General features: G+C 38.1%; 1 protein-coding gene across 2 annotated transcripts; it reads right to left on the bottom strand.

The window, feature by feature from the left end:
• Positions 1-1,686: 1,686 nt before the first annotated feature.
• LOC133531554 (zinc finger protein 271-like) lies at positions 1,687-12,269 on the bottom strand. Of its 2 annotated transcripts, none has more exons than XM_061869848.1 (3): positions 11,805-12,269; positions 10,932-11,039; positions 1,687-2,593 (listed from the first exon to the last, which is right to left on the bottom strand). In XM_061869848.1, the coding sequence occupies exons 1-3, from the start codon at positions 12,013-12,015 to the stop codon at positions 1,983-1,985; spliced, it is 930 nt and encodes a 309-aa protein (XP_061725832.1). In that variant the 5' UTR covers positions 12,016-12,269; the 3' UTR covers positions 1,687-1,982. The 2 variants fall into 2 exon arrangements, with proteins under 2 accessions (XP_061725832.1, XP_061725831.1); XM_061869847.1 differs by lacking the exon at positions 1,687-2,593 and adding an exon at positions 7,948-9,424 and having other exon boundaries at positions 11,805-12,265.
• Between the last annotated feature and the right edge of the window lie 10 nt (positions 12,270-12,279).

The following is a 12,279-nucleotide window of genomic DNA, read 5'->3' as shown; positions in this document are numbered from 1 at the left end:
CAAGCCATTTTCGGCAGTATAAACTATAATGAGGCACGAAATTTTAAAAAATAGGCGCGAAGGGCCCGTCTTCCATATAAAATTAGAATGGCACGCCTATTTCTACTGACAAAGTGGATTTAATAATATTATGGTTGAGATCTTCTAAAATCCAGGAGATTTTTTGGAAAAATAAGGAGATCTGGCAACACTGGCTAGGACCGCACTGATTATTCTATATCTACCGTATATATTCTACTATGTTACATCTGCGAAATGTAATCTATGTGCCAAAGGAAATGGTGTACCACCGCGAGTGTTTAAAATGACGATTCAAAATAATCTATATAAGCTAAAAACAAAACATTTTACGCAGTGGATTGTTATTATATTGCTTTTATTATGTTTCTAGATATTAATAAAATATATTTTCATAACGCATAAAGGAATTTTCAATTTTTTATTTTTTTATTTTAGTTACATGTGAGGCATCTCGCCAGTAGTCGGAGACGTACTAAACGCAATGAAGTGCTGGCACTTTAATGAGGTGTGGAATCATTTTGTTGGAGATGCCGACTATACTATACCTCGGGAAAACCTCGACAGGCGCAAACGCGCATGTACGTTTCCGACCCTAACACTCCGCACCTTCTTTGCCTAACAAGGCGTTGCTCTGCCAACATGCGCGCTACCGTCAGCCCACGGGTATACCTACTAGGTAAGATCTAAGGGTGTTTCAGGGTATGAAGTTAACCTTTTCGAGCGCTCGATTTCATCGCTCAAAAATCTGTGGAAAACGGTGAAATGCTATTTTTGAAATACAAGCGATAGAAATTGGGAATATTAGTGGTATTGTAATGGCCGCTCATTTTCAATTCTATTCGTACAATAAATGCCTACTATTGAAAATTTTATTAAATCGAGCGATCCAAAATTCGAAATTCAAAAATAGGCCTCCAGGTCGTAAAGGCTCTCTTTTCTAAAGTTGCATTTTACCCACATGTGTGGCAAAGTATGTAATATGATACAAATTTTGAGTTGTTTGTTCATGTTGGCTGATAAAATTGACTTTAAAGTGATAGTTTTGAAAGATACGTATTTAATACCGTTCATCTGAATTTGATTTGTAATGTTTTACAGTTAGTAATTTCCTGGCGTTGGTATGGTTAAGAATTTTGTATTTCATTCGGAGGCAAAGTTTGTTTAATCCTCGTGCCTTGAAGCCCTCGCAACGCTCAAGATTCCACTTCTAGAACCACTCGCTACGCTCTCGAATCTTTCGCTTGCTCGGGTATCAATGTTAGAACGCGCGGATAAACAACAACTTTGCCCCTTGTTAAGCAATAGTCATTTATTGTTACCTTCAAATATTGCCTCTCCAAGTGAAGCACAAAATTGTTCACCACACCAACGCAAGGAAAATACTAACTATGAGACTATGACATACCATAAAAATCAAACCATATCAAATCCAAATGAACGTAATATAATATGTATCATTCAAAATCATCATTTAAAAGTCAATTCCACCACATAAGGCTCAAAATTAGCATTTGATTACTTTGCCCCACATGTGGATAAAATTCAACTTTCTCATTCGTTCAAAAACGTGTCGTTGGTGTGCTGAAAATGCTGTGCGTTCAGATGCAGATTACTAAACTATGATGGGAAGGTTTACTAATGTAAATCAAATATTCTCAAGACAAGTAAAATCTACAACGCAGAGATCGTCAATGTAATGCAGCAAAAAAAACATCCGCAACGCACTTCGTCAAAATAAGCACAGTAACTACAAAACATATATTCACAACAGATTTTGTCAACAAAACAAATGAAATAGATAATAAAAATGCCTTAAAAATATTTAATTTTATAAAATGATGTAAATAAACTGATGGATTTTGTTTTTAGCTACTTATATATTAAAATTTATTGCAAAGTATCTTAGGTCGTACTTAAATCTAATTGAGGTCATCTAAAATTAGTTCTGTTATCCACGGGGATTACCCTTCAGGTTTTTTAGCACAACGTTTATAGTTCATATGGTCAGTCATGTGCTGTTTCTGCACAAATCTCCGTTCACACAGGTCACATGAATAGGGCCTCTCGCCGGTATGTATCCGCTCATGTCTTCTTATATCGCCTGCTTTTGTAAATCGCTTCTCACATATTTTACAAGCATATGGCTTCTCTCCAGTGTGTATTCGAACATGGGCATTTAAATGTGGTTTTTGTGTGAACTGCTTGTGGCAGATTTTGCAGACAAATGGCTTTTCCCCAGTGTGAACTCTTCTATGGGAATCTAAATGATTTCTATGTGTAAATTTCTTTTGGCATATGTCGCAATCGAACGTCCTGTTTGTGTGGATGCGTTCGTGAGTGCTTAAATTGCTTTTATTCGTGAATTGTTTGTCACACCGGCTGCAAGGGAACGATTTTTCACTGTTGTGTATCCTGTTTGTTGTTTCTTTTTTATATGTGAATGTTTGACCATTGGTTGTTTTAGTATGTACGCGTATGTGCATCGCGAGGCTGAACGCACTGGGGAGCGAGGTGCAGCACACAGGACACGCATGGCTGACTATGTGAATCCCGTTACTTGCTGCTGACCTCACTGAAACAAAAATATTTCTTCATTATTCTCTCATTCACATGCGTTATGCACTCAAGGTTATCTGAAAGGATCACTTAGTTGTGAGACCGTATGTTGCTAAGCATTTGCGTTCAATTCAAGAATGGCAGAACTCAGTAAAGATATATTTGTTGCAGTTATCTACGGGATGGCATGACAATGGCAACGCTACTTAGAAAGGTTTTTAAAGGGTCGGCAACGCGCATGTAACATCTCTGGTGTTGTAGGCGTCCATAAGCTACGGTGACTACTTAACATCAGGCGAGCCGTATATTTGTTTGCCACCGACGTAGTATTAAAATAAGTTTTTGGCAAAAAATTCATTATTGGTACAAGCTTTTATCGCTGACTGTACTTTTTTCCACAGGCAACTAATACTCATCGAAACAATTCTAAAAAGCACAAACACGATTAGGTTGCGATGTTTTATCACAGCGTTCCTATGGCTACCTCCTGTCTCCATCATCAGATCAGCTTGATGGTACCATAATATTGCATTGTCACCGACTTACATATGAATGTATGCAAATTTGCAGCTTCATTGGAAACCGGGAAGTGGGTCAAATTTAACTTGCAAGATTTGTTCCCTAAATACTAACAGGGCAAGTTAAATAAAAGCTTGTAAAAAAAGAGTCATTTTAACGTAATGCAACACAAGTTCTCAAGAAGCCCAAATTAAGTTTTTAATGTGAACTGCTATAATTTCGAAGGCTGGGTAATTTATTAATCGGCTAATATCTATTTAAAACCCCTTTTATGCTTAGACACGGATACGTGCCAAACAATTTAAATCTATTGTTATAAATAATTTAGATATTAAGGTCTCCATTTCATTAACCTATTTTGATCGGCCGCATACGGGGAGTTTTTTTTTTTGTTATACCACGACGGTGGCAAGCAAGCATACGGCCCGCCTGATGGTAAGCAGTCACCGTAGCCTATGGACGCCTGCAACTCCAGAGGTGTTACATGCGCGTTGCCGACCCTACTTACTTCTGCACTTCATACTTTTACAGCATTTACGCTACTGCAAGGCTTACCAAGGCACACGAAAACGGGTTATTCCCACTAGTTACCACCAAGCTGTTACCAGTGGGAATTTTTTTCCCATCTTTTACCCCACTCCAAAAATCCCACTAGTTACCACCAAACCAAGTTGGTGGTAACTAGTGGGATTTTTTTCCCAGTAGTTACCACTGGTAAAAGGTGGGATTTTTTTCCCAGTAGTTACTACCAAAATTTGGTTAGCGATGTGACTAGCCATATGCCTATTTCGTAATATTGGCCTTGGTTTTATATTAAAACACATAGAAAATAATGAAAAACTACAGTACTCTTCGTTTGCATCTTTCAGTCATGATTTCACTCCGAATTCTAGCAATTACAACTTAAAGGACACGTTTCCGTATTTTACCATTTGTGATTTCGATTAAATATATAACACTCGGTAAATTCTCATTTTAATTTTATTTTAAAATGCTGCGAGGAATGATAATATTCAATTGAAGTTAACCTAGAATAAATGCATAATTATTGGTGCAATAAAGAACATTGAGTTACTAACTTAATAATAAACATAAAATATTACAATACAGACGTTATTTTCAGAAAACAAAACTATAATACCTGAAGTTAAATAATAATGTTAGCATATTCATGCTCGATAGGTTTTGAAACGTTTCATTTTATCATTTTTTTTGGTCTACTTAAACTGACTACCAAGCGAATCCTGTCGTTGTGTGCGTAAAAAACATTGTGTCGCCAATATGTCGCTATTATGTCGCCGATATGTCGCTATTATGTCGCCGTTATGTCGCTATTATGTCGCCGTTATGTCGCCGTTATGTCGCTACTATGTCGCCGTTATGTCGCTATTATGTCGCTATTATGTCGCCGTTGTGTCGCTGTTATGTCGCCATTATGTCGCCGTTATGTCGCCAATATGTCGCCGTTATGTCGCTACTATGTCGCCGTTATGTCGCTACTATGTCGCCGTTATGTCGCTACTATGTCGCCGTTATGTCGCTATTATGTCGCCGTTATGTCGCTATTATGTCGCCATTATGTCGCCGTTATGTCGCTATTATGTCGCCGTTATGTCGCTATTATGTCGCTATTATGTCGCCGTTATGTCGCTATTATGTCGCCGATATGTCGCTATTATGTCGCTAGTCGCCAATATGTCGCTGTTATGTCGCTATTATGTCGCTAGTCGCCGTTATGTCGCTGTTATGTCGCTACTAAAGTATATAAAAGGGCCGTAAAGTACGGGGGATGGGCATTCATTCTTTAACCATCGGACTGGCGGTATCTCTGGCTTTGAGTAAGTAAAGTTTCTCTACTATTCCTTCTATTTGTTTGTGTTTGCTGGGAATTATCCTGGTAAATTTAAACTTGTAAATTGTGTCTATGTTTGGCATTGCGGGGACAATGTTGTCGTAAAGCTAAGCTTAGGCTATGGTGGAGATTCTTTGCTTCCTTATCTGTGTTACTATAATGTGAGTTTTTTGTTAGTAAAAACTAATTTTGTTATTTTATTACCTTTCTATGAGGTTAGTTTGTTATTTTATAAAGCCAGATCACTGTTTGGACTAACAGTTTGTCCATCTAATCAGCTGCTCCCTAACGGTGTCAAATTGCAGCTGTTTAGAAGTCTTTTGCTCCAAGTTGAGAGGACTTGGCGTCTCTTCTTTACCAACATAAGAGGCGAGCATACTCTCCTTAGTCTCAAGGTCCAGCTGTTAGATGAATGTGAGGGCATCACGTGCGTGCCATTGAGAGTAATCTCAGCTCACTGAAGTCTGCAGTAATTGAGGCTAGGTCTCGTATTAATTATATTTATATATTTCGGTGCTCTGGCTCATGCTAGTGCTGGTCACGGGAGAGCTTCTGTCATGATTGGTAACAAACACATATAGTTTTAGTCATGGCAGGGTATCCCATGTGACTGGTACGGGTGTGTGTGCTAGTGCGCTGATTACCTATAGACATGCTAGGGCGGTCTATTCTCATCCACCGTGCCCACGTGGCGATGAGGAGGGGGCCAATCACACAGACACTAGGGTTTGCTATACCTCGGTTTTGTCGGCCGAATGCTTACAGCTTAGACTTAGGGATACACTTGTGTATGTTCCAAATCACTAGATCAATGGTAAGTACGATCTGTGTTCTGGACATACTAGATTAGGGTCTAAGGGTAGGAATAGGGTAGAGTCACACACACTGTTATAGGGTCTCTCTTAGGTTTGATCTAGAAATTCGATTGGTTGGTGTATATATATATATCTTTCAAAAGGTTCTAATGACGTGAAGCTATGGTTTTATAACGTGTACTAATGATAATATTAGTGAAATACTGGTAATGGGTTTTAATTACCTAAATCTTCCAGACTGTTACTCTGAGTGGAAAGTTGAGGGTTATCTGTAACATCTTATATCTATTTATTTTAATTTCTGGGTTTTTGGTGTAGAGACGAAGTACTGAGTATTACGATCAGGTCCTAAGGTATTTATATATTCAATCCTTAAATATCAAGTTGGGTTTAGGAACACAGACTATTCTGGGATTAAAGAATGGTTTGTTTTAGAGACCCTTTGGCAGGCGAGCGCAGTCCATTGGAATCTTTGAGTGGAATAATACTCACCTTGATAATTCGATCTCATAAAGTACAGTAATGAGTTAATCTTGTACTTCGTTTATACATTTAAAAGGCCTAGGAATTCAGCCTACTTTTAGCTATGGGGACTGGGATAATGGCTTAGTAGCCTTAGCTTTTGGATATAAAAAGATAAGTAAATGGTGTTTGACGAATACTTATCGCTTCTCTTCGTCAGCCCCTAGGTTTGCATTGGGTTGCGAAGCGTTGGTCATAGCCCGTCTGGCTAATAAGATAGGATTAGGTGGCCCGATTGATATTGCTGATCGGAGTAAGAGTCTTCAGACCTGCATCTAACATTAGAGGCAGCACGTGTGATCCATTCACACTTCGTTTAGAAGATTATAGGATTGATAGGTAAAAATATTTAATCTTAATATAAGTGTGTAAATGGGCTTAACCCAGGAGTGCTGCTTCAATGTTACCCCGAAGACTTAATAGGAGTAGCAGGATTTTACCAAAAATATATTTATATAATCATATATGCTGCAATAATTAAATATCTTTCTAATGAATTAATAAAAATATATTTAACATTACATCAAAAATCATTGATAGTTTCTGTAACTGTAACTTAAGGCTACACTTGTCGTCTACGAACTTGTGCATGTGGGCGGAGCCTATATTCTTTACCACGGCACTGCTCATACCTTTGTCGATTGTTATATATTTTCATTCTACTTATAAGGTGTCATATTTAATATAGAAAAAGGTTTGGAATAACTTAGTCTTACGGTATTTTGCTGAAGGTTGAATCATAACATAACATCCTATCGATTATTTCCTATCAACATAATAAATTATTTAGTATAGTAAATTTCCGAGTCTTAACATCTAGGTAATACTTAATCAGGTAGAATCAGAGTCCAAGATTTAGTTGTTACTCATTAAAGAATCTGGAGTACCGCGGTACACTTCGAGGGGTCCTAACCTTTAACTAGACGATCACTTGGCCATATAATTATTAAGGTAAAATTATTGTTGGGGTAAATTTTAGGGGTAATTTTAAAGGTGGGATTGTTAACGATTAGGTTCCTTATTTTATTAGGTCCGGGGTTTAATAAATGGGTTAGATTGGGGGTGTGGGTAGGGGAGGTTACAGCATTCAATACTAATAAAAACAGTAACAAACCAAGTTGGTGGTAACTAGTGGGATTTTTTCCCAGTACTTACCAGTGGTAAAAGGTAGGAAAAAATACCCAGTAGTTACCACCGGTAACAAGTTGGTGGTAACTAGTGGGAATAACCCACGAAAACTACATAAAACCGTGTAAATGTACTGTTGCTACAGTAGAAAATGCTCGTTTAGTAGATATTTGCCATTTTCAAAATTACCCTGCTTTCGAAGTTATGCCAATGGCGCATAATTGCATATACCAAGACAAATGGTCAATATAGTAGGTATTACGATAATCAATGTTTCGTCATTGTTATTTACATCCTGTCGCAATTTTTATCCGGCACATTAAAATGTGAACCGTTAAAATAAATAACTTAATTAATATCAATCGAGATATTAGCAGCAGAATGAGTTTGGCCATCTAATTATGCTTTTTTGCGCAAAAGAATTGTATCTCGTTTTATAGAGTATTGATTCCTAAATAATAACGATGTTGGAATCCATCAGTTAAAATGCTTTAAGTTTCAGGGTTGTATATTTATAAGTAAAACAATTAAAAATCGATTTCCAGTAACGTCGACTTTATTTGAACAAAATCGTATTTATATCGAATCATGGCAATGCAGTTTAGCAGTTAGAATGATCGACTGTCAAGAACTCTATTTACTTAACATAGGTACGTATAAAATACCGTGGGATAGAGTAACCCCGACAGATTTTAACCACACACTCCTGAGGTTGTAAGGCGAAACAAAATGTTGTTGACTTCTGCACACGACACGTTGGCGAAATTAAACACATAACAATGAATAAGTTTTTTAAATTACATTTTGCGAGTTTATTTTAAAACTTTAACGTCTCTCAGTATAGTCATATAGTGGCAGCGTAGCAGCCAAAAAGGCGTTTTTCACCGAAAACTCTGTATGACATTTTAGTCTGTAATTGCAATACACCTTAAACACATCTTACAAATCGGTGTATACGAATAGGTAGGGTACAAAATAAATTGGCACCTAAAAACTATAAAATAATTATTTTGATTTAATTAATTATACGTCATTTATAAGCAGTGATCGGCATGGACGGTGTCACAGTCGCCGCACCGCGGGATTCCGAGTAAAAATGTTAATATGGACATGAATGGACATGTCTCAAATGCCGCGATCTTGGTCGAAAACGTAATTCTTTTGAGTGTAATTTTAAATAAGATCTTTTAAGAGTTTTTGAATAAGATTCCCGGTACCCGTCCGTGCCGATCACTCGCTGTAATTCGTTGTCAAATACAGTCAACGTTATTATACGTAAAATGTCGTCGCTACGAGTCTGGATGGTATTTCGACATGTGGTAGTTCAGACTCGCTTTCTGCACGAAGGCGGCCCCGCATTCTGCACAAACTTTATTCTTCTCCCCCGTGTGGATCTTCTCATGCAAAGCACAATTAGTTCTACGTGCGAATTTCTTGCTACAAAATCTACACTCGTACGACTTCTTGCCGTCGTGGCTAACCATATGTCTCTTTAAATCCCACACATCAAAGCATTTAAAATTACACATTTCGCAAGTCACGTTTTTCTCTTTCAAATGAACAAGTTTTTTATGCCGTATCACTTTGCTTTTACACGTAAATTTGAAGCCACATAGTTCGCAAGCGGGCAAGTCGTTTTCGTGATAGTCTCTTAAATGCTTTATCAAGCCTTTTTTTGTGATCTTTTCCGAGCAAAAAGTGCATTGGAAAAGGTTGTGGGCGTATTTTTCATGCCTCTTCAGTTTAGTGATGTTTGTGAACATAATATTGCACGATTCGCATGAGAGTATTGACTGTATTAGGTCAGGATGTGCCTGTTTCACGTGAGCTTCTAGCAGCTTTGTGTCTGTTATGATTTCGTGGCATTTTGGACACGTGAGTCTGCGGACGTGGCACTTTGTGTGTTGTCGGGTGGCAAAGCGGGAGCCTCGGTAATCGCAAAGCTGACAGGCGTATTTTTTGTCGTACTCTGCTCCTGGTATGACTTTGATATATGTCTCATATCGCGTGTCTGTAACCAAAGGAAATGAAAGAAATCAGTTCACCGGTTATCTGACCTTGGTGTTCTGTGCGGGGTTTTCACAGGGTGTAACTTCTTTATCCTTCTGGCAAGTACGGCTGCTATTTTATATTCCTTGACTTCCAACGCAAACTCGTCAAGTGGTTCCTCATATTATGTTTAACCTTTTGAACGCCAAGAACACCTAAAGGCGTCGTAACTAGTCGTGCCCACAGCGCCAATGACAACTACATATGTTATGGCAGACGCTGTCAAAGTAACCTTCACACTTTCGAGTGAGGTTTAGATTAGCTCCCTTGCGCCTGGGATTTTGGCGTTTGAATGATGCTTGTGTTTATGACATAAAGCGTTCAAAGGGTTAAATATATGGCTAGCTCAAGGCAGTGCAGAGGAAATAACACCAATACAAGTATTGGAGACACACAGGTATCAGATGACGTAAATTTCACTTAATTCGTTCCTTTAAAGTGCCCGGCCGACGCACTTCTGGCCATGCGAGAACTGGCAGACGAGTGGTTTCTGAAGCTACATATAAATTCCTATTTGTTGCCAATTTAATTAAAATCAATTTTACGGTCCAATTTTCTATACTATTTTGTGTAGATTATTTATGTTTAACAAGGTTTTTTGCTATTGGCCACCGTTTACGAGTTATTTACGAAAATATAGAAAAATGGACCATAACATTGATTTCAATTATCTTTTCCGCTTTAATATCTTTTTAAATGTTGATCCTAGCGAGAAAGTGTATGGAATCTTTCTTGTAGGCAATTTTATATAGATGACGTCGTTCGATACGCCCCGTTAGAGGGGTATGAGAGGCCGCTTCAGCCTTTCGGTTGCGGCGGCTGTCGCGGGTTTTATAGATTACCTATTTGCGTCAAAGAACATTTTTTGCTATGGGCCACCGTTTACGAGTTATTTAAGAAAAACTAAAAAAGGGACCTTTAAAACCCCCCCTACCCGTTAGGGCCACCCCCATCCATCAGTACATTCAGTATGTTATGTAAGACACCTTTGCCTACAACTATGCCAAAATTCGCTTATACACGAATTATTTCCGTTTTTTCCTTCGTTTGGTGGCCAAACTACTAATGCTACATTATTGACGCTTAGTGGGTAGTGACCCTGCCTATGAAGCCAGTGGTCCTGGGTTCGAATCCTGGTAAGGGCATGTATTTATGTGATGAGCACAGTGGGTAGTGACCCTGCCTATGAAGCCAGTGGTCCTGGGTTCGAATCCTGGTAAGGGCATGTATTTATGTGATGAGCACAGCTATTTGTTACTGAGTTTTTCTATGTATATAAGTATTTGTATATTACATATATCGTTGTCTGAGTACTCACCACATAAGCCTTCTTGAGCTTACCGTGGGACTTAGCCAATTTGTGTAAGAGGTGTATGTGAAACACTCTGAATTTCTTTCTCACGATGTTTCCCTTCACCAAAAAGCTAGCTATTTTAATAAATATAATTAAGTTTGGTACAGGAACTTACCATCCTTCTGATTGGACTGCACATCTTCATCTTCATCACATGAGGTATCCTCCTCCCGCTCTACCACCCCCCCTTTTACATGCTCCACTTTTACTTTCACCTTAGACCCTGTAAGCAAGTAACCAGAGTTTACATCGATGGAGATTTTATTAACCTTTTGACCGCCACCGTCAGCTATGGCCGACAACTGAAAGACTTGGCAAGGACGACAACAACGGCTACGACAGTTTCGCCAATGCTATTGCATTGGTGGCGGCTGTCCCTATTGGGACTAACGCGGGACTCCGCAAAGTTCAATTCCGTTTAAATAATCGTGATCGCCTGCGTCCAGGGCATGGCATGTTATTAAAAAAGGTTTTGGATAATTGTTGCTCAGTCACTGGCTTGCCTAATTTGAGCCAATTGATTACCTCATCATATCTTAGAGTTCTCTGGACTAGAAAAATAAATGGATTTTTAGGATAGATATTTTTTCAACTGTTAGTGACATATTCGGCAAAACAGTGTATATGTTACATATAGATTGTGTCATTCATGACGATGCATGCTTTCATTAATATTGTCATGTTATTAAACGTTAGATTTAACAAATCTGTGCATTATCATGGATGACATGAATTATATGCCAGTATCTCCACTATTAGTAGGAGATATGTTATAAGTAATATCTACCCTCATCTGTTATTTATTTGTGATAAGAAATAAATAATGATAGCTAATATTCACATTGACACATTGCAATGCAAATAGGTTGCCTAGTAAAATTACATTTGTTTACAATGGAACTGGTTCACGTTACTTAAAATATTTGACCTAAATAAAACTAACAATTTAAGTTCTATGAAAGCTTGTGAAAAACATGGCGAGACTCACGATTGTCCGTTACTGTGCCGGGCAGCACTTTTTCATTGATTTCGGGCTCCACATAACCACCTTCGCTCTCGTCTTGATCCCAAACGGGCTCCTGCTTTACTAGCTCTTTAAGCTTAGGTTCAGGGTATATTTTAGGCTCTATCTCCACCGTTATAAGCTCTGGCTCGTTCGTCACATCTTCTTGTTTTATTCTCACAGTTTCCAGAGGCATTGTAAGTTTACTAAATAATCGCGATATCGAAAGTGAAATAGCTGGAGCATTCAATTGAAGGCAAGAAACGAATAAGTTAGGGTAATATAACAAGCTAATTATTGAATCATTATAGCTCAAAAATATATATTGTTTATCACGACAGAAATTCGGTATATTTGATAAAAATGAAAATTTAATTTTGTAATGAGCTATATAAACAAGTAGCGTTGAGTTGACAAGCGTCCATCCATACTCCCTATTTCAGCTATTTCTATACGTTTC

The sequence above is a fragment of the Cydia pomonella genome, chromosome 25 (assembly GCF_033807575.1).
Source record: "Cydia pomonella isolate Wapato2018A chromosome 25, ilCydPomo1, whole genome shotgun sequence".
In the NCBI taxonomy this organism is placed as follows: Eukaryota; Metazoa; Arthropoda; class Insecta; order Lepidoptera; family Tortricidae; genus Cydia; species Cydia pomonella.
The sequence above is the reverse complement of the archived record's forward strand: the minus strand, read 5'-3'. Positions and strand labels throughout refer to the sequence as shown.

Excerpts from the sequence above, each read along its gene's own strand:
- LOC133531554 (XM_061869847.1), bottom strand. The coding sequence starts at position 12,015 with ATGCCTCTGGAAACTGTGAGAATAAAACAAGAAGATGTGACGAACGAG. Across the intron at positions 11,040-11,804 it reads CGGCACAGTAACGGACAATC|GGTCTAAGGTGAAAGTAAAA; the intron begins GTGAGTCTCGCC and ends ACTTGCTTACAG. Across the intron at positions 9,425-10,931 it reads GCAGTCCAATCAGAAGGATG|ACACGCGATATGAGACATAT; the intron begins GTAAGTTCCTGT and ends CTTTGGTTACAG.